This window comes from Plectropomus leopardus, chromosome 22 (assembly GCF_008729295.1).
Source record: "Plectropomus leopardus isolate mb chromosome 22, YSFRI_Pleo_2.0, whole genome shotgun sequence".
Taxonomy (NCBI): domain Eukaryota; kingdom Metazoa; phylum Chordata; class Actinopteri; order Perciformes; family Serranidae; genus Plectropomus; species Plectropomus leopardus.
The window spans coordinates 14,929,547-14,951,682 of record NC_056484.1 but is presented as its reverse complement, the minus strand read 5'-3'; the positions used below and the strand labels follow the sequence as shown (position 1 = coordinate 14,951,682).

General features: G+C 38.6%; 1 protein-coding gene across 1 annotated transcript in view; it reads right to left on the bottom strand.

The window, feature by feature from the left end:
- LOC121961184 (kinesin-like protein KIF21A) overlaps positions 1 to 18,846 on the bottom strand; it is a 42,549-nt gene extending 23,703 nt beyond the window's left edge. The window contains 2 exon segments of the mRNA XM_042511066.1: positions 1,778 to 2,000; positions 18,478 to 18,846. Coding sequence (XP_042367000.1) covers positions 1,778 to 2,000; positions 18,478 to 18,521 — 267 coding nt within the window. The 5' untranslated portion in view covers positions 18,522 to 18,846.
- Between the last annotated feature and the right edge of the window lie 3,290 nt (positions 18,847 to 22,136).

The following is a 22,136-nucleotide window of genomic DNA, read 5'->3' as shown; positions in this document are numbered from 1 at the left end:
GCCTCCGCTGTGCCCTTTGAAAGGCTCTTTGACAGGAACACAACGGCTGCAGGAACAATGAGGAGAGAATAATGAACAGAGAGAAGAAGAGTGGAGGGGAAGTACAAGAAGAGGAAAAGTTTAACTGCTGCAGCCCGTGATGCTGAGAAGCAGGAAGTTTGATATCTTTACATTTCAGTCTACACAAGACGCAATAAAGGCTTATAGAAAGAGTTTTTATCTAATAGGCTTCAATGTTGCTGCATCTGGTTTTGCTTCCTTAATTGCTGGGTCTTACAAAAGCAGAAAGCAGCAACTACAGAAACTGAACACTGACACTGAAGTTAGAAAAAAAAGTTTGAAGTTTATGGCTACTTAGTCAATCAGAGTTACAGATAATAAAGAAAGATGTGCATTAGCTAAAATAATGTTTGCTGTAGCTTTTTTGTCAATTTGCACTGATGAACTAGTCTAAATATATGAGTTAATATATTTGAATATATGATTTTAACCATATCAAATACTGTGAATTCCTCTAGTTTCAGAGGCTGAGATAGCAGCTACTGCTACTCTGCTAAGCTAGGCTAGTTAGCTTTTAGTTAGCAGTGCGAGCTCTAATAATATAATATTTAGATTTAATCTTATTTATGTGGTATAAAAACTGATTTGCTAAGATTCTAAAGCTTTTTAAAAGCTAATTTTAAATGCAGTAAGCAAAAACATAAAGGAAAAACAGGCTGATTTAGCTTTCACTAGCCTTAACTAGCTAGCATGAAGTCAGTGGTTTTACCTGTTTTTTAAATGAGATATGTTGGGTTTTTTTAAGTTCCAAGGCAAAAAGAGTTTGTAGCCGGTAAAACAGATGTCCAAAGTGCTCTTACCTTAACTTTGACCCCTATAGTTACTGCATTTTTTTTGTTTTGTAGGGTAGTATACACTATTTTTTCTGTCTTCAGTGTTTTCCTGTCAGAATCACTCACAGCTTGTGCAAAAAATAGACCCGACGCTGAAACTACACAGAGCTTTGAGCCGCCGTGAGTCCAGTGTGAACAGTGTCACTGCTCATCACGGGCGCCAAGAGGAAGTGAGCAGTGCTTAATTAAACTAATAATAATAATAATAATAATAACAAAATAATTAAATTCAATAACCTATAGTTGGGCTGTTTATTGGAGCTTAAAGGGAGTTGAGACTACTAGCATCTTTAAAGCTGACCAATTAACATCTTATATCTAATTTTTTAAATTTATATAAGAAAAAGAGCGGAAAAAATTACAATTAAAAGCTAGCCAGCTGCTGGCAGTAGCTTCATATTTAGTGTACTGACATGAAAATAGTGAGAAACCATATTTCCCAAAATGTCTAACTATTCCTTTAAACTGCAAAACTGTCAGAGGGCAGATTAGTGTTTCATCTGTTTAATGTCTCTCAATTATGTTTTGACTTTACTAATATCTTCTGGTATGAGGCGAAGTAATCTTTTCACACTCTGCTTTGATTGGGTAATAAACTCCCTTTCTATCTCGCCCTCTCAGACTAATCTATCAGAGTCGATACAGAGCTCCGGTGTTGAGAGCGGGTTGGGACATGTCAGCTGATAGTGTATTGACAGAGCTGATGCAGCTTTGAGGCATGTTCACTCCCTCAGTCCTGGGCTGATGATATGAAATCAGCTTCACATCACATGCTGCCATAAATCTTGCTAGAAGTAGCTCCATCCCCCTGAGCGATGCAAAGTCAGCGAATGTGAGGGTGTGTATGTGCACTGTGCTGGACTAGAAACATGCAAAAGACCGACCTGTCCGTATGCAAAGATGGTTGCATTGTAGCCTTCGAAGCAGCCTTCGATGAGACTCTCGGTGCAGTGGGTGTAGATGGTTTCCTGCTGGACGTCCATGTCGAAGACGTGGTCATAGGTGAAGGCTTTGTCCTTACCCAGGACCACCTGCGGCTCACCGGGCATCACATATGTACAAATGTGGCAGCCCTCTATCTTCTCTTTGGCCAGCTGAGGACGGATCCTGGAAGAAAGGAGACAGAGTGAAATGTTAGTTCGGATTTCTTCCAAATGTTCAGCTCCTAAAGAAACATTTTTTTATACTATCCAAGACTGACTGGCGCTTTAAAAGGAGATAATGGCAAGAAGCAGCCCTGCGTTAAAAAACTCTGAAATCCTTTAAAGAAAAATTGCAAATTAAGGCTTAAAAATGCTAGAAAAATTTTAAAGACGCTTAAAGCCTCACTTTCAAATTCACAGTGTTTCCAGATTTTTAAGGGCGTTGGCAGGTCTGGTCTGTAGATGTTTGTTTACCCATTGAAACCTCAGGAAATTGGCTGGATTTATTTTTTAAAAAACAGGAATAAGGCAATGAGTAACTTTACAAGAAATGGCCCAAAAATGAGCAAGAAATTAGTTAAAAAATACATGAAGAAATCAACCTTAAGAAACTGCTAAAAATAAAACTGATCTAATTTTATTTGTATTTTTTTTTTCATTAAATAATTTTAAATATATATAGAAATGGTGTCTGGCCATTTTCCCCCATTTTCTCATTATCTAATAATATCTAATAATCCCCCCAATTAATTTTCACATAATTTTCTTGTCACCTTTTACCAATTTTTCTTCTGCAAATTGCAGGACATTTCTTTCCTAGTTGCTCATTCCCTTTTCCCAGATTTTCAAAAGAAGCCAAACCAATTTTCTCAGGTGTCAGAGGTGTAAATGTTTGTGTTTAAAAAGTGTCTGAAGGCAGCACAGGAAAGCTGATGTTGATGTAGGGGTTAAAGGGTTAATGTGTGTGTGAAACAAAAGGCAGAGCGGAGCTGTCTGTGCATGCAGCGTAAGTCTCATCAAGATATTTGACAGGATTGATTTTTACAGCTTTGATGGTAAAAATGTAGCTAAGCAGAGGGTAATATTTTCAATGAGCTGCAAACTGATGAGTGCAGCTACTGTGCAGAGAGTGTGTGTGTGTGTGTGTGTGTATGTCTGTGTGAAGGACCATGCCGTGCCAGCACACTCTCCAGCAGCCACCATACACAGCACAGTGCCCTCACTGTTCACGAGAGAGCTCTGGGTAAACAGTCCCACCCTGGATTTCATTAAGGAATAGCTCTGTTTGCTTTAGTGCAAATAAACACTCTGTTATTACATCATTTCCTCCCATGATGCACCTCTGCTACTCATCACTGAACTTTGTGTCCACCTGAAGAGGAAGTGTAATATTGGAAGGAAATATTTGGACATATTGGGAGCAGAAACACATCAGAAATAGTTGCAGCTCTGACAGAAATATATTAAAGAGTACGTATATAAAGCAAAAGATAATACTGAAATACTTGGAATAATATTGAACATGCATTGGAAAAGAAAAAGAAATTTCCTGCTTGGACTGAATATATTTCTCCAAAGCTACAGCCAAAATGAACCTGGATAATTTAGACTTTCACAGAAAAAATAACAACCAAGACACCTGAGAATCTCAGGACAGTATGGTTATAAATGGCTGCTATTGTTGCTCGCAGGCATTAACTCTGAGCATGTGTGTGTGTGTGTGTGTTTTTGTGTGTGTGTGTGTGAGAGGTTGTGGTGCTTTGTATGCACTTTGTATTCTATGTGCACTACTTTTTGTGTCTGCTTGCATTAAGAAAAAGACTCACATTCATCACAGCAAGAGTCTTTTGAACTTCCGAATGGTCTGAAAGGACAGCCTGTGTGTGTGTGTGTGTGTGTGTGTGTGTGTGTGTGTGTGTGTGTGTGTGTGTGTGTGTGTGTGTGTGCGCACGCGAGTGTGACATCAGATCCCAGCTATTTAGCAGACTCTATATGGGAATATATGGGAAAAGGAGGGACCAGTTGATTCAGGCTTGAGGAGAAACACAGTCGTACCTGCAGTAACTGTACACCTGCAGAGAATTATTAGTCACCTTTATGTTATGGAAGGCAGAACTGCCCATTTCAGCAGAGGTCACAAAATTAACGATATATGATATGTCAGTTTTTCATTATTGATGGCCAAAGCAAGTGAAACTAGTCAAGATATAGATAAATAATTCAGCAGTAGAAGTAGGATAAATTTCCTTTTTGTGTTTATACCAAGCTTTGACAAGATTTTATAATTCTTCCTCATGCAATAGTACAGTCTATTTATTATCATTTAGTACACCTGCTGACAAGAAAATCACATAAAAACTAGGGTGTTTCCTACTATTCCAGTGATTTGAAGTTGCATGTTAATTGCATTGTTACCAATAAATGGAAATCAGCAATGTATCATGATGAAAACTTTTAAAGGAATACTCCAAATGATCATTTGTATTTCATTTACTCACCCAGTGTTACTTTGAAGTTTTTCTCTCATGCCTCCACAGTGAAAGAGGCACCCAAAAACTGAGAAAACCATAGATGGATTAAAGTAATAAGGGTCCTCACTTTACAAAAGCCAAAACTACAAAACATCAGTTAACAAAGTCTTGCATGGCTTGTACAGTGTAATACAAGATTCATCTCATCGACTCATATGATCAGTACTTCCCAAACAGACAACATTTTCTGACAGGGAAGTGAACTGGAAGTGAAATTTATTAATGATCTCTTCAAAGCAAGTTTCCATTGACAAAAACAGTAATGTTACCTCTTTGAACACGGGAGCTGCTGGTCTACTGCTGCCACAATATGTAGTATGTTTTTTTATTGTGTGGTGAACCTGCACTAACACTTAACCAAAGTTATACAATAAGACAAACAAACTAACTGATCGAGGCAGTGGTAGATCAGCAGCTCCCGTGGTCAGAGAGGTAAAATTACTGTTTTTGTCAATGGAATCCTGAGAGAACATAAATAAGTTTGACTTTTAGTTCGGTTCTCTGTTGAAACAGGCTGTCTGTTTGGAAAGTACCGAGGATTCTTTGTGGAGGCATGTGGGGAAAAAAGAATTTTTTTTCACAAATTCAAAGTAACACGGGCTGAGTAATTGATATACAAGTGGTCATTTAAGGGTGACATTTTCCTTTAAGGGTCTATTTCATAGTAAAGTACTGACCTCGATTCACAGATAACAATAGAGAGCAGTGAAACAAGCCGTGGGCAGTAAAACTGAGCTAAAAGATGCTAAAAATCTCCATAGAGCTGCAGAGTCAGTTGACAAATCTCTGGGTTTGTCATTACGAGCATCCTCTTTCACATTACACATAGCAATTTGAGCCATTGTTAACATGAAAATATTAATTAGTGCAGCTTTAATTTTTTAGCAGTGCTCATTAAAACCGTACACAATAGAGGCTGTTCTTGGTGAAACTGATGTAACTGTAGCAGTCAAAGTGTTTAGGTCATCTGAGGAGACTGTGATTTAATAGTAGGATGGTTTAGGGCATTATAGGAGTGAATCTGCACTAATCCCTTTGGCCACCTTCCCAAAACTTGACAGAGAGTCATTACTGTAATCCTGTGTAACAATGGAGCCACTCACTGCTGCTTACAGCAAGGGCATGAAGTCACCGGGTCATTGTTCACTTCACGACTTGAAACGAAAAATGGACATCAACAATAGATGTCAAGTTTAGAAAATTTCAAATTCAGTAAAGTAGAATGAAATAGAAGAAACAAAGGAACAAGTCTGTATAACTTCAACCCCGTTAAGTATAAATGCCCAGTGTTTCTGATTGTGTTCATCTCCACAGCGAGACAATGTTTGTTTTGTGTGACGTCCCCGGGGTCCTCCATATACCGAGGGACAGAGAGGGTGGGCTAAAGAGGAAAATGAATGTCTGAGAAAATGTTGTGGAGATAAAGAGAACGAAAGAGGATAAAAAGAGAAAGAGACATAATGGGTACAGCCCAGACAAAACACTGATGACTATCTCCACATTAGGAGGCCACCACAGTCCGTCCAGTCAAACAGACCTATTATCTGTCTGTGTAATGACGGTCTTTCATATAACAAGACCATGACTGAGCTTTCAGAAACTCAACTAACAGACTTCTTCCCTCTAATTTCTTGTCTCTTTAAGGTGCTAAAGCAGACCAATAATAAAACTTTTCTATGTACGTTGGTCTGGTAAAGAGCGTGTAGCTTGAATTGTCACCTTTGTGGTCATTTAATTAAATATCCATAGGAGCATAGGCTTGTGAGAGGACTCTGTTTTTTTCTCACGCATTATTCATTGTCCAGCACTTAGTTTTCTCACATCCTGCCGTTAAGACTTTCCTACATATCACTATCAAATTAATTGTGACAAGTTTTAAATATTCTAACTCATGCAGACCAACTAGATTATTCTGTACAACCCCACATTTCTTTCAAAGACACTGAACTAGGCGTTGGACACCCGTCTTGCACCAGAATCGCATCCTAGGTAGTGCACCAAAATTAATGAAGGCCAGCGGGTGCCTTGGCAGTCTTTATAAAAATATAAAATGTGGTTTTGAAAAAAATGAGATAATTGCTAACACTTTTTGAATGTAATGGGTTATAACATGCAGAATGCCCTCCAGACAACTCGTTTAATCCATGTTGTACATCATTAGCTTTCTGGCGGTGTGTCACAGATCTCAAATAAATAAAGGTCAAGTGTCTGTTGGCCTTTTATTATTGATGTTTGAGCACTGTGATACAATGGACCTCTTTCTGAGTATGTATTCACAACTTTTACAAGTTCTGGCATCACGCGTCTCAGCTAACTGTAAACAGGTGAGGGATAAGCTAGGTGTGAAGCCCGTCCTGCTGGTGTATTATTAGTGTGACTGACTTTAGCTGTGATTATGATCTGGCAGGCTTCACTTGCTGGTTCAACCCAAAACACTCTTTTCTCCTGGCTGAATAAGGGCTGCCCTTCAGCACTGTGGAGACTTTCAGCGCTAATCCTCCTTCTAGAGTGACACACGCTGGCTCCTCACAGGCTGTTTCTCCAGGAAATTTAACTCCGCGACCTCCTAAATGTGCACAATCACGCACTCATACACACACGTGAGCGTAAAAAAGCAAGCCTCAACACTTTCTCTTGTACATGCAACTTCACCACATTTTGGGGAGTTGTTAACTCAATGCATTTAGGGTAGTAGTCATGCAGAGCAGAGCATGAGCAGAAGCTTGATGATCCCAAATAAATTCATCTCTCTTTTATATCATGTATTTGTCTTAAAAAAAAACAAACAAATATAACAGTAGAAACAACTATTATTTCTACGGAATATCAAAGGTGAAAACACACAGATCAGGGCCCAAAAGACCAAGTGAAAGCGTTTGTGTAATACCCCTTTAAAACATTAATCTCAAAAGACAGTTTCAGCTAGTCAGATGGATTACTAAGAAGAAAAAAAGACTAAGAACTTAAAAAGTGCAGTGGATTAGAGAAAGACTTTTGCAAAGTGAATTTTGGGGTATTTGTCACCAGGCACTTTACATTATAACAAAGGTTTGCGTTGTTTGAAGCAAATTTTGCACATTTTGGGATGCTGCACATAATGCATAATGCAAGTAGTTTAGATTTTAGAGATTTAAATTGAAACACATTTAGATTAGAATTTAGAAGGAGACTTTTTTTCAGTCACCTTAATAGTATTGATATCGTCCATGTCTCTTTGATTACACTGTGAAAAGAAATTATTTGTTTTAACTTAAAAAATTAGTGTCCTGGCTGCTTTTAAGTGGGCTGAATTGAGAAGACAAGTTGAATCATTACTAAATTAAAATTTCAAATTCAGTCAACTTAAGATTTTAAGGCAGCCCAGACAATAACTTTTTTTTTTTAAAGTTAAAACAAGTATTTTCTTTCCTTCAATGTAGGTCATATTTAACTACCACAGACTAGAGTTGAATATGTTTTTTAAAGGCACAAAATCTCAGCCTGAAACACTACTGCTGAATACTTAACACTTTTGAGTATTGCAAGATCTAAAAATATGTGTGTATACATGAGGTGAGGTGATGAGTCAGAGGGCTGGTCACAGTTTGAAATGTGCAGAAAAGAGTCTTGTTGTCTGCTGCCTCGTGGGCTCAGATGTTCCTCTCCGTTTCTGCTGAATCACTCGGAGCTGCCTGAACTGGCTGTATGTAGCGTTTGAAGTGAACCTCAACAGTAACCCAAAAATTAGATTACTGAGGATTAGATTCAGGAGGTAGGATAGGAATGAAACGTCAGACATTGTTGTCAGCGATGATGCAGAGTGACCGGCTGCATCTCCAGGGAGTGATTGGATTGGCTGATTGTCAGGAAGGTGATGTCAGCATGTGATCTGATTGGCTACGTTACAGGAAGGATGAGATCAGCAGCATGGTGGTGATGGACTGACTCATCTCCTTTTTTTTTTACCATCTCCTCATTTCCTCCTAACCACTTATGTTGATCGATAGGTCAGCAGAGGAGGAATGCTGATGGGCGTAGTTTTATCTGTTAAATATCTCTTTATATTTCAAAGATCAGGATTTGAGATGGTGTCTAAAATTCCAAATGCAAAGATAGTAGCAGTCATGTTAACCTTATGCTATCATATAGGGAGATTTTGTGTGTGTGGTTGTGTATCTCAAGGTTTTGCAGTGTGTGCATGTAGCAAGAAGTGTCCTCATTTGCAAGTTTGAAAATGAAAATTAACTGATATCATTTGTGGCAGGATGGACTCTTGAGCTAGTTGAGATTTTTTTTTTAACTTTCATCAGTTTATCTCCTCTTTAACGTTTCGAAGTATGAGACCTCTAAAATCAAGGCTGAAGGTGTATGATGTCTGGGTTTTCTCTAAGTGTGTGTGTGTGTGTGTGTGTCTGTGTGTGTGTGTGCATGTGAGTAGTCCTGTGTTTCTCAGGCTATCGCTGTAATCGCAGTAATGAGACTGAGAACAGGAGCCTAACTGGACCTGTCACATGGGGAGAGGCTGACAAAGCCCCTCTGTGTGTGTCTGTGTAATCCAATGTGTGTGTATGTATGAATTTGAAGAGGTAGATGCATATATGGACTATACTGTGTGTCCCTTTCACGTCTTCAGTGAACTGTATCTCACTTACTGTAGCTTTATCTTGTGCAAGATATACATTATATACGTTAAGAAACCTGCACATTTCTTTAAACATGGCCCTTAGACAGTAAAACATCATCAGATCATCATCAACATAAGTTAATACAATGTCAATCAGGAGCACAATCACATCATCATGCTGTAGCATTATCGGGGAAAAAACAGCCCGCATTCCACAGACAGTAACGCACCATCGTCATTAGGACTTTCCCAAATACCAATTCGGAACTTCAGGGCTAACTACCTGCAAATATTCAACGCTGTGTGTGAAAGAGGCTGATAATGAGATAGGGGAGAGAGGGTGGAAGGTGGAGCATTGCATGCAATGTTTCGGTATTTATTAATAACTTTAACACTGCAGGTCTGGTTTCCTCACTTGATGCAAACCAAGCACTTTACTGCAGTTGCCATTTATGGATTAAAAAAACATTTCAATACACTGACCTCATTCATGTCTGACACTTGCCACCTTTTAATTTCCTCCACCAGTTCACTGGTGACAAACAAAGCAAAACAAAAAAAAAACATTCAAATACTGATTTTGACATTGATTTACCATGGCAATGACTGGAGCGTCAAAGCTCTGAAGCATTAACGCCAATGCTTAAATAAGCTATTCCTCATTTTTCTGGGGACACTTCTGGAACTGCCTCATGGACCCACTTTGGGGGTCCCTGGGCCAGTGGTTGACCACCTGCTTCTCCCATCTACATCTTCTTGGTTAGATGCCTTCTTTTCTTTGCGTACAAAAGTAAAAAATGGAAATCATAAGGGAACTACAAAATCTGCCTGGAGTTCACTCTCAGTTTCGAAAAGAAATGTGAAATGTGAGAGTACAACAAGCAGTGTTCTCTGGGTCGGTGCTCATAATGTGCAGTCGAGTAAAAATGTTCAATAACAGCTGAGGCTAAGCAGCTGAAGAATGTCTGTGAGTGTTTTGATGAAGATATGAGTGGACCGTAGTCCTCTAAGGTGCCTGAACTGTGGACTGATGATGTCCAACAGAGGTTAATGAGGGACCAAAGTGCGCGCACAAACACACACACACACACGGCCAATCCTACCCTGGTGAAAGGCCTCTGTTGAAGTGTAAATACTGAAGAGCTTCACTCTGTTCTCTGACTGAAGGAAACATGATCGTACATTCATTCACATCCTTTTCAGTGTGAGTGCTTAAAGAGCGCCTTCAGGTACACTATCGTCTTTATATAACCACAGACACACATAAACAGACCGCTCTTTCATAATCCATCAGCCAGCAGGTGCACTCGTGCATTTGCATTTGTGTGTTGATGGTGGTCTAATGGCCGCCCGGAGCAAGACGATGACTGCGGAGATTTGGAAATAATGGAAAGATATAGATATGAGAGAGAAAGTAGACCTTAGGACAGTGAAAACTGGCCCGGCCACAAAGAGCAGCTACTGTTTGAATGCACTACAGCTCAGCAGGACTGTGTTTACAGCGACAGTCTCTCTATTGTCTGGCAGCTGCTCTTGACATCAAGAGCTGATCTACTGCATCTCTCTCCTCAGTGTTCTTCTGTAAGCAGCAAGCTCTAACAAGTCTTCAACCTGTAAGAGGCTGCAGCCAAACTCTGCAAACTCTCTAAAGTGCAGGATTTAGAAAAAAAATGGATGTATCACATCTCTAGGGATGAGAAGGTATTCCTGTAAAATATAAACAATGAATATGCAACATTTTCTCTGAGCCAGCCTCAAAAGATGATTAGAGGAGATGCAGTTTTTGTCACTTCTACATGAGCTTCATTTTTCTGCTTCAGAGGTTGCAGCTTGCTTTAAAGATGCAGACTCACTTTGTGATCAAAATGCATAGAGGGGTTAAAAACAGGGGTATTATGTGCATATAGGTGTGTCAATGTCTGTTCCCTTGTCTAATAGAAATTTTCCTCCTAGTTAAATGATGTCACAAATTCTTGTGGCGACGTGACTAAAAAACATTTATTTTTAATCAACATTCAAGACAATAAGGCCTATTATTGGTAAATGTGTATTTAAGACATTTTAACTATTTTTAAGGTCCTGCAGCCACCCTGTAATAATTCCATGATAATGGAAAAAATTCGTGGCTAACTGTGATTTTAAAAAATGAATTGTCTGACAGCCCTTTTAAAAACATAACTCACTAAAACAATTATCAAAATAACATTTGGCATCTTGCTTTAGTCAGTTTAATATAATATTGCAAAATTTGCTAATTATCCTATCCAGAATTACCACATTAAACATAAATTTATCAAGACGTCAGTGAGGCAGGTGCATCATTACACTCTAGGGTAAGTTGTTTTGCTGTCAGTTTAGAGGAATAGCTGTTTATTAACAAAGACCGTATACTGAAGAATTCACTAATTATTTGTGCCAACAAATGTGTAGTGTTGGTCTTACAGTGGATTTCCTTTCATTTTTCAAACAAGGATGCATCCTTGATATTTTCAGGATGGCCAGAAAACTGCCTCCAGTTCACGGGAAGTGATAAAGACGTATGACAAAGACCTTGAATACGTTTCTTATTTTTTTTGTCCAGTGTGAAAACAGCCTGGCAGTGATGTGACAGTCAGCATTTGGCAATGACGGTCGGAAAAATGGAGACGGGTCAAGAGAGTGGGAAGACAGAGACAGAATACCGCTGACTCAGGGTTTCAGCTCCCCCCCGCTCTTTCTCTTGTTGTTTAGATGGCTGACTGACCGGTGTCCATTCACAGGGGCATCGCCACACAACCCAAACCTTGAAAGGACCCACGGTTACCATGGTGACAGCTAAAACAAAGCTGTCACGGGGGAATCTGACTGGGTCACTGATCACAGCTCTGACTGCTTCCTGGGTCAAAGGTTGCCGGGGCAGGAAGGAGGGAGCGGTTTGATGGTGGCTGTCAAGAGAGGGCGTATGAGGACACACACACACTCACACACACAGGCCTCCAGCACTGACACCAGCTTAATGGAAATGTTCTTTTTTGACAAGGACAGTTCAGCCCACTCATGGCACACATGGGACATTAGATAGAGTATCTATTGAAAACAGTGGAAAAGTTGCCTGATGGTCAGAAGTATGGATTTAAAAACAGCTACACTAAATACAACTGTAATTTCAATAAATAAAAAAAAATCCATATTGAATTAATTACCCTCTGTCTAGTTAGACGGAAGTTATTGAATATCTCAGTAACTGCAGGATCACATGACGGCAGCTGGCAGATGGCTTGCAGCGTGCTTTGCTTTGTGTCTCGGTTCACTTGAGTTGGTTCATGAATATTTATCACGAATCTGCCTGGATGGACACGGGTTTATGCATGCACGCACACACACACATATATGAGCACACACACAATGCTTTTTTAGCACGGCAGCAGGCGCACAGCCTTTGCCCTCAAACCTAATCCACAAAGGTCAAGAGGGTGGGAGAAGTGTCTGACAGACACCTGAGAGGAGCCAATAGGAGTCAGACAATGTGGATATTAGTAAAGGAGTGAAGCTGGTGGGGGTCAGACCAGGTCTAGCTTGCATTTATGACATTTTTTTGTTTGTTATTGTTATTTACAAAACTCATTTGGTCTGAGCTTTAAATTCTTGTGTTGGCTCACAAAGACGTCAGATATGAGGACCTTCAATCATTCCCAGTTACAGTTTATTTCAGAAAGCTTTGGGGGATATGACACTAGGGCTGAGTTTAAAAAAAATCAGTTTTCAGATTTGAATCTATCTTCATTTAAACGATCTAAAAAAAAAATCTTGAGATTTATCTTTTAAATATGCCTTTTCTTGTTTCTCTTGATCTGGCCACACGAGAGACTAGCGAATCAAAACATGCCGGGAGTGGCTACACTGACGGCATCACCGAGCCTAAAGGCAGATGTCTGGTAACATTTTGAATTTAAGAACTATGAAGACAGAGAACAGCTGGACAAAAGCAAAGCCATGTGTAAGATATGCAAAAGTGAGGTGAAATATTTCAGAAACACCACAAATCTCCAACACAGTTTAACAAGACATCACACAGATATGCACTCTGCCAAAACGTCTGATCCAAAACAAGCCCCACCGGAGGTATTTGCAACATGATATCTGAAATATCCCCAGTAAAATCAATACTGAATCAAACTGGAAACTTGTGAATGAAATAGATTCTGGAAATCAGTGACAATATCAGCGTTATATGACATACACATACCATGAGACATAATAAATGTGTCAATTTTATATATATTTTGCCATACTATCAATGTTAAAATGCTTGTTCATAGTGTTCACTGAAAAAGCAAAAAAAAAAAAAAAAAAAGCAAAACCAGTACTGAGAAGATTATTCAGCATAATTAAAAATAAATAAAAGCCATTTTGATTAGACCTGGGTCAATGTTGTAAATCAGTGATGGATTAAAATAAAACTGCATCCAAAAAATGTGATAAAGTTACACAGACCTATGTGGTTTTAGGCTGCATTCAGGTTGTGTCAGAAAAAATTGAAAAAAACAAGCTTCCGACCGGGAAAATTGACGCGAATGCCCCTTAAGTCAGAACAATAACTCAGAAAGTTGCTGAAAATTCTGGTACATGACTTGTCCACTTTGACATCATAAATCTATTTAAATAGATACATTTTCTATTTACTTGCATGATGATTTTTTTTTTTTTTTGCTTTCAAATGGCATTAGGCTGTAATTGTAGTTACTGTCCAGGTAAAGTGACCTAGATTAGTTAGAAAAGTTATTCATTAGCACTAACCCTTTAAAAAAGTTAGGTATAAAGCAATATTTTGGGAGGTTTTCGGTTTAATTGTTTAAACAATAAGGAGCTGTCTGTTCTGAATTCAACAGAATGAAACCAGATTCCTCTCTGCTGCTGGCTCTTAATTATTAAAGCTGCACTTCAAAGATATTGACATACTAATAAGTCACCTGAGTGGCTCCTTCAGGCAAAGTCTGTACCATGACTTACTTCCTAAATAAATCGTTAACTTCCTGCGTTGGTTTTTTGTGGAATATGGAACAAGATAAACATATGCAAACACACACAGATGGGATGTTACGTAAAGGAAAAAGATCTGGAACAGAGGGCCTGAAACACACATTCACACACACGGGGATAACAACCCAGTAAACACTATCCGTGTGTGTGTGTGTGTGTGTGTGTGTGTGTGTGTTTGCTGAATCATCCAACGATGTGCTACTGGAGTGACCCATCTGTACGCTGTCAGGCGGGATAATCTTCAAAACCAGAGATGTCAGCAAAGCACACACATCTGATGTTTAAACACTCTCACTGAAGATCCATCGAGAGTCTAAAGAGTAAATATACTTTAAAATTACATCATATCTCCAGTTATGAATCAAAATGACCAAAAAAAACCTCCCTGAACACCTTCCCCTCTGTTCGGGCTCCAGACCTTTTCTTTCCCGTTCTGCCGCAAAAAAACGACAGAAAATTGTGATGATAAAGAAGCTTTTCATCACTGCCGACATTTTGGTTTCAGGGATTAGGAACTTGCTAACAGACAGCATTAGCTCGCAGGCTGAGGCAGGCACTTGGTTGGCAACCTGCTGGCTGATTACTGCAAACACACACACACACACACACACACACACACACACACACACACACACACACAGCTAACTAAACTATCGCAGAGTGAGGAGAAGCCTTTCAGATGCTTTACAATTCATGTTCACCACAAGCTCCAAATAATTACAATGTTGCCACGGCGATTAACCGAGCTGAAAAACACCAACATGAAGCGGCGGTTTGATGTTCAAAGGGATAAAGTCTGTGATTTAGTAGCATATGAAAAGGTGTGACATGGGATGGGACTGCGTGAAAGTTTCTAATGGCTGACTCAGATGGAAACATTATTACTGCTGAGTCTCAATTTGGCTGAGAATATAGCATAAATACAGCCTAAATAGATTAGAGCCTCGCCTATCAGCTGAGCACAGGTACAGAACAATAAATGCATACAATTATTGTATGGGACATGTAAGCAGAGGTGGGACCATGTCATTTTTTTGCAAATCACAAGTAAATCTCAAATTTTTGATTGAATTTTTGATTTTTGTCCTATAAAGTCATAATGCAGCCTACAACACAACAACAGAGTAAATTAAAATTAGTATGAAATGCAGTTTAGTTATAAAAACAAGCGAACTTAGTGAACTTAATCATAAAAAAGTAGTGCTGACGTTGCACTTTTATAGCACGAAGCTGAAATACTGTAGCACCAACTACTTTCTAATGTTTTACCAATCAAATTAGGTCCAATTATTGACAGTAAACCTTTTAACAGTCTCAGTCTCATCCTAAAATAAGTCATGAACCGACCATCATCCAGGCGAAGCTCTTGGACCAGCTGGTGGTACTCACCGGGATTAGTCCTTTTTCTGAGGGTCTCATGTAACCACACAGATCTCAGTTTCTTTGTGATGATTTAACTATTTAGCGCCCTCCGCCTGTCCATTTTTTACGCAGCTTTTACGGTACAAATCTGTGAGTTTATGCTGCAAAATAGTGTTTGCCAGTTCTATGGTTTTGGTATTGCACATGATGGCTTACTAGAGTGACCTCTTGGACACTTAAATATAAATGAGCTAATGAAATAAATGAGTTAATGTTATTAGCTCTACCTGTCTTATGTGAAAAAGGTCTAAACTCATTCACGCAAATGAAGCACACGTACAAGAAGATTAAAGAGCCCTGTGAGCTCGCAGGTAAGGTCAGCTGAGTCTCAGTGACAGGAAGTGGATCACAGTGTGTGTGTGTGTGTGTGTGTGTGTGAGAGAGAGAGAGAGCGAGAGAAATAAAGGATTAGTGACAAAGCACTCCCAGGTGCCACAGCTGACCTCAGAAGATGCTTTGAACTGTTGACTCTACAATCATGATTTTCTCTTCAGTATAAAGAGTATTACTTAATGTTTTGAAGTATCACAATGACCAAACAGCTCCAACTGTCATCCAAGTCATTTTAAAAGTTTAATATTAAATATTATCTTCAGACTAAACATTTTCTAAATTCACGACTGTCATCAAACCCTTGCATGACGGAGGAACATAATCTGAACATGTCAGCTGAGAGTATGTTGAGTCATTAATAATTACTGATATGTGCAAAAGTCTTATCAAATGAATAAGTGAACAGAAAAACAGAACAAAGAAAGACAAATATATGAGAGAATGAACCAATAATAGTTGGCTGGCCATCAATGGGACTACAGGTGGAAACCTGACGAGCAAACAAGACGACAGAGCAGCTCTATAAATAATGAATGAAGCCCGAGCTTTCTAAGAAGATACAATAGCAGGTAAAGTTTCCATTCAGAGAGACAAACACACTCCTTTCTGTAGCCTTGTGTGTGTGTGTGTGTGTGTGTGTGTGTGTGTGTGTGTGTGTGTGTGATTATGTGTTCTTTTCAAGATTAAACCCCCTTTGAAATGTGTCTACAGTAAACTAACACAGCAACTCCCTGTCTATGCTGCACTATTTAGGAAGCCAGGCAAATGCAATCTGACAATATAAATAAATCTCACTGATCTGACTGCCTCTATTGCACTGAACAACCAGTGCATGATGGGATTTATGCTGCTGACAGATTGTTTATTATCTATGACAGAGCGAGATGGGCTAGTAAACTGAGTCGGCACAGCAAACAAGAGTTCTGGGTCAAAGTCTGAATGCACAATAACAAGCGAGGGAAGAGAAACGTGATAGGAACAAGCTTTTGTCCTTCTCTCGCTCTCTCTCTCTTCCCCTGATCCCGTTCACATGACGTTACAAGATTGTCCTTCCAACACACACCAAATAAAAAGCACCTGCCCTGGACTTTAGCTGCCGCCCTATCATGCCGCTCTTTTGATGTCTGAAGTCACAGAAACACTTCTGAGAAACGCTGAAATAAGTGGTGACCAGACGGTGACTGTCTCAGCTCGTCTGTTAGAGGCAGCATGGATTGGCCAAGAGGGCAAGGGTCAGATCAGTGCGATACAGCAAACTGCGTCAAACTAAACACACAACGCACTATAAATGAAAAATGCTCAAAAACTAATGAATCAAATGCAGTCAACACTTCAAAGATCCAGAATTCGCCCTCTTATAACCTGTAAAGCATTATAGGGGAGAACGGGGTAAGTTGTCACACTTACAGATCTAACTTTCTGTTAAAGAATACTGGTGCTGTAATTTTCAAAACTGGGGTCAGAGGTCACCAACAGAGCTATTTCAGACACTTCTCATTGAGTTAAAAGGATTTTTGGTGTTCAGTATGTCAAAATGTAAACATCCAGCTCTTTTTTTCCCCAGTCTTTAACACAATGGGTTAATAAGAAAACAATTAATGCAATAAAAACTGTAAAGGGAGAGCTATAGTTTGTGGTGGATGTATTATGAGACCTGGATAAAGCAAAAAAGTCTTCCAAAATATTATTGGCCTTTTTATGTCTTTGAAAGTTAATTTCATTGAAATTTAACAACCTAACACATCTCCTGCATCAAGAGCAGATTCTGAGGGATTCAAATAAAAGTAAAAATGTGATGACCGACCCTGTTCTCCCCTACAGCATGTCAGTTATTCATCCATCCATTTTTCATACCATCTGTACAGTTTAACTTTCAATGTAGCTTAAACACATTCTGTTTAGAAGATACAGTGACGAACGCATCTAACATTTTTGGTTCATTTTATTGTTGTTTATATTGCTATATAAGGGTAAGAAAATGCACTAATAGAAGTGTTTTTTCCCTTTTAAAGTAATTTTTAAGATTTTTTCATTAAAATAACAACTAACCCCATAGTGTGTGACTACCAACCCTTTCACCACAGAGATGGTTGTCATAAGTGCAAAAAATGTATTTGACAGAGCATATCATTTAAAAAGAATACGTTTAAGGAGATTCAAGTCATTCTCACTCTTAAGGCTTTCACTGAATATACATGTTGAGGATTTATATTTTTTGAGGGATTCAAAATAAAGTAAAAAGTGTAACAACAAGCTCTGTTCATCCCTATGCTCTATAGCATCTATCAGCCTCTGTGTGTTGCTCTGACTGCAGGAGACACACTGTGAGGGGAGAGTTACAGGCTTATTTCCTTGGCCTAATCCCTGAGAGCTGCAGATCTTCATTCATAAATCCACCACACAGCATGAACATGCAGTGCAGGTATTAACAAAAGAAGCTCATGTACTAGTCTATATTTGCTATGTGAAGCATGCGATGGTCTATATTTGTTGTGCAAATCATGCAATGAGCTCCACAAAGCATAAAGAGGAGGCTTCAAAATAAAAGCACGCTGAGAGAAGAAGGGTGTTGCTGCTTTGGAGGGGATTTTGGGGGGATAGAAAAAGAAGAATGGATGCACTAGAGAGGCACATGTGGTAAATATGTGGTGAATGACGGAAGGTGAAGCGACAATAAAAGCAGGAATAACACGTGCATGGTTGTAGCAGGTGTGAGCATCTTTTAGAGAGAGGAGGGTCCGCTGCATCCTTACCTCAGGGCGACGCGCACCGAGCTCTCATCCGGGCCGCCGCTCATGGTGACACCGGAGGATAGTCCAAACAGTCTGCTTATAAATAGCTCGATTTCCCTTTTTTCTTTATCCTCTTAGACAAGAGGGAGCGCCGTGGGCTCCCTCTCTCCCTCCCTCCCCTTCCCAGGAAAGCGCTCCTATCTTGAGCCTCCACCGCCGCCGCTCTCACCGCCTCCTCCTCGGCATGTTTAAGGAGAAAGAGCAGCTGATTTTCTCGGTTATTTATTTTCCATGTGTAGCGGGGAAATGTGTGTCGGGATCCGCCGGTGGTCACCTCTCCAGAAGCATCGTCTCGGCGTTGCTTCCCGGGCAGACAGGCGTGTGTGTGTGGATAAGCTGGATCCACTTGACGTGATTCTCGAGGAGGAGGACGTAACTAAACTCCTCCTCCTGAGCTGTACCAATCCAGACAGAGGACAACACGACCCACAACTCAACGGAATACATGTCTCATAATAATAATAATAATAATAATAATAATAGAAATAATACAAATAATAATAATAATAATAATAATTTTTGTCTGTTAGCAAAACATAATTCATAAATCAACAAATAATGTCCTCAACTTCAAACTTTTTCCACTTATTTATTTTTTATTATTATTATTTCTTTTACAATTTACAATTATAGAGCTGCACAGATTAGTCGATCCTCAGAAATATAATTAATTATTGGCAACCAATATTTGATAATTGATTAATCTTTTTTTATGCAATTTTTTTTTGCCTGAGCCAAAACATTTAAAGACATCACATTTGACCTGAAGAGACTGTAATAGACATTTTCATCATTTATGACCTTGTACAGTCGAGACAGTTAATTGAGTAATCAAGAAAATAATCAGCTGTTTAAATGATAATATAAAATATAGGCTATCACTGCTCTTGAAGACATTGTAAAGCACAATTAATGTTTTGTCAGTTATTTGTTTTTTATTTATGTTTGATTACAATAAACAATAAAAATATTTTTTTAAGCATTCCTGATTTATCTTTGCAATTCTGTGCCTGCTGTGTTTATACTGTTCAGTTCTGCATTATTAATAATGATTTTTGAAAAGAAACCTCTTGAGAGATGCCCAGGCAGGGTCCACCTGTCAGTTTTATACCAGGTATGTGACTGACTGTGTGGCCTGTTCCTATCTAATTTGGAGCCATAAAAATCAATAATACAAAAACCCACATATTAATACATAAATAATGAACTAAAAATAACTAAAATCCAGTACAACTAACTCTACCTTATTCGGTTTGAGTGTAATTTAAGGACATTTCCACCAAAAAAAAAAAAAAAAAAATTAGAAGACACAATGAAGGTGTATGCAAATCAGGATTTGCAATGCATGCACGTGGCTGCTTGGTCACGCTGCCACCTTGTGGTCAAATCATATTATTACATTTTAGGAGTCACTGTAGTGATGTTCCCTCTTTACCAGCAGGTGGCTTCACTAACTTACGTGATGTGTCCCAAGCCAATGCTTGGAGGCAGTGTACCACTTGACAAAAGTGTATTGTTTTTTCGCAGTTAATAAATTCAAAAAGAAAAAAAAGAAATGCATTTTTACTTCACAAATAGGTAATGACACTAGACAATCTTGTTATTATTACAGTTGTTTTTTAAGCTGTTCCTGGATGTGTCACACCTTTATTCACAATATTTAAAATTTCAATTTTTGCACTGCAATATGTAGTATTATGTTTTTATTTGTATCCGTGTATTTTTTTTTTGTATTCTTTGATCCTTTTTACTATGTAAAGCATCTTTGAGTTTCCTGAAATCGCTCTATAAATACAATGTATTACTATTATTATTATTTTTCCCCAGCAGTGACCAGTAGTGTAAATTAACATTTCACCCCAAAATACTATTTTTTCCTCTTTTTTCCCTTTCCATAGTGTTTTTTATCAATCTAGATTATTTTGCTGTGAGATGCAGTGTTGGAGATATCGGCCTTAGAGATGGCCGATAGGGTAAACTGATCCTTTAAAAACATGTTACCCAGTATGTAGACTAGCTGTTTTGAGTGAACTGTATTTTTTTTTTGCTTTTACAGTGTGAACATACTGAAAAACTGCTCAGAATTAGTTTGTGTCAGTTGTGAATTGGATATTAAAACGGTCTAGAATCTGAATTGAGATGAGGTTTCGCACTGGGCCTCACACCGACAATCTAAATGTCCCCACAGAGTGAAGACATGGCGTGACCTTTAGCTCGCTCAGACAGGTTTATTTTTGTCTGCTCCAACCCTACAATGTCTCTCTGAGATGGGCTATAAATAACTTGACATGCACTCTTAAATATTTGGAAATACAGATATAACAAAAACCTGTAGTGACTCTGAGCATGTCACTATTTATTCAAAGTAACTGTTACCTGAAATGGTGTGAATTCTGCTCTACGGTGAACAAATGCACGAGGCAGATTTCTCAAGGTTGCACTGTATTGTTTTATTTACAAGAAAATACATCTTCATCTTTCAACGTAAAGTGACCTCAGCTCATGATTTCTGAACAGGTGACCTTTATGCCGATGCACGTCTCTTGGTTCTAAGATTACAGAATACAGATTCCTACACATGCACGATGAGATCCCAATAATAACGGAAGTCTGAGCTACTGTTCCAGGAATTAAAAATATAAAACTGTTAAATGTCTGGGACCTCTGATTGCAAACTGTAGTGGTGACTACAAAGTGTTATAATCCCTGGCTTTGAGAACTGCTGTACTCATGATCATCTCTTGCATGTCGCGTTTTACACCAACATTTTCCTCTACCACTTCATTCACGTGCACGGTGAAATCCCAACTTAAAACCACTCTGTGGCTCCAATAAAATAATATTACATGCACTATCAACACAATTATAAAACTGATCAATTATCAATCGAAACCAGTATGATCTGACCTCATGTATTCATTGTCTTCGTAACCTAGGAGATGCTTTATCATACATAACGGATACATTCAATCTCTTACTTACAAAAGGGAACATGTGAAACTTTCAGTATCAAAGTTTTGTGAGTAAGGATGTCATTACAGTATAGAGCGGGTCATACAGTGTAGCAGGCCACTACGGGCCTAAATTCACTGGAAACTATCTTATCTGGTTTCCTAAAAGTGTAAGAAATGATGAGGTGCCATGAAGATAATGTCAATGTAGATATTTTCCCCAATGTAGTTAGCTACCAGACTAACTTAAATAATGACAAAAGATGCTGAGGTTAACCCTTTGAAACATGGAGCAACAGCAGTTTTCTTGTGCTGCTTGCAGAAGCTTTTTTTCAAGTTTGTAAACTGTTGAACCCTGAGCAAATTGGTGCAATTTCTTTCACAAACATGGGGAAGAAGGCAATGACCAACTTGATGATGAATGTTCCACAAAAAAAAGATTATATAAAAATTATATATTAAAAAAAACATCAAGGAACAAAGAAAAAAGCTAGGTAATATTATGTTTCTAATGACCATAATTACATATTTAAAATGATTTTTACACACTTTTCCAGGTCATTGAATTGTTTGTTTTTGTCTCACGTTTTTGTTTGTTTGTAATAATTTTCAGGTCATTTTCTTGGACTTTTTATTGATTTCTTGCTAATTTTGGGGTAATTTCTACTT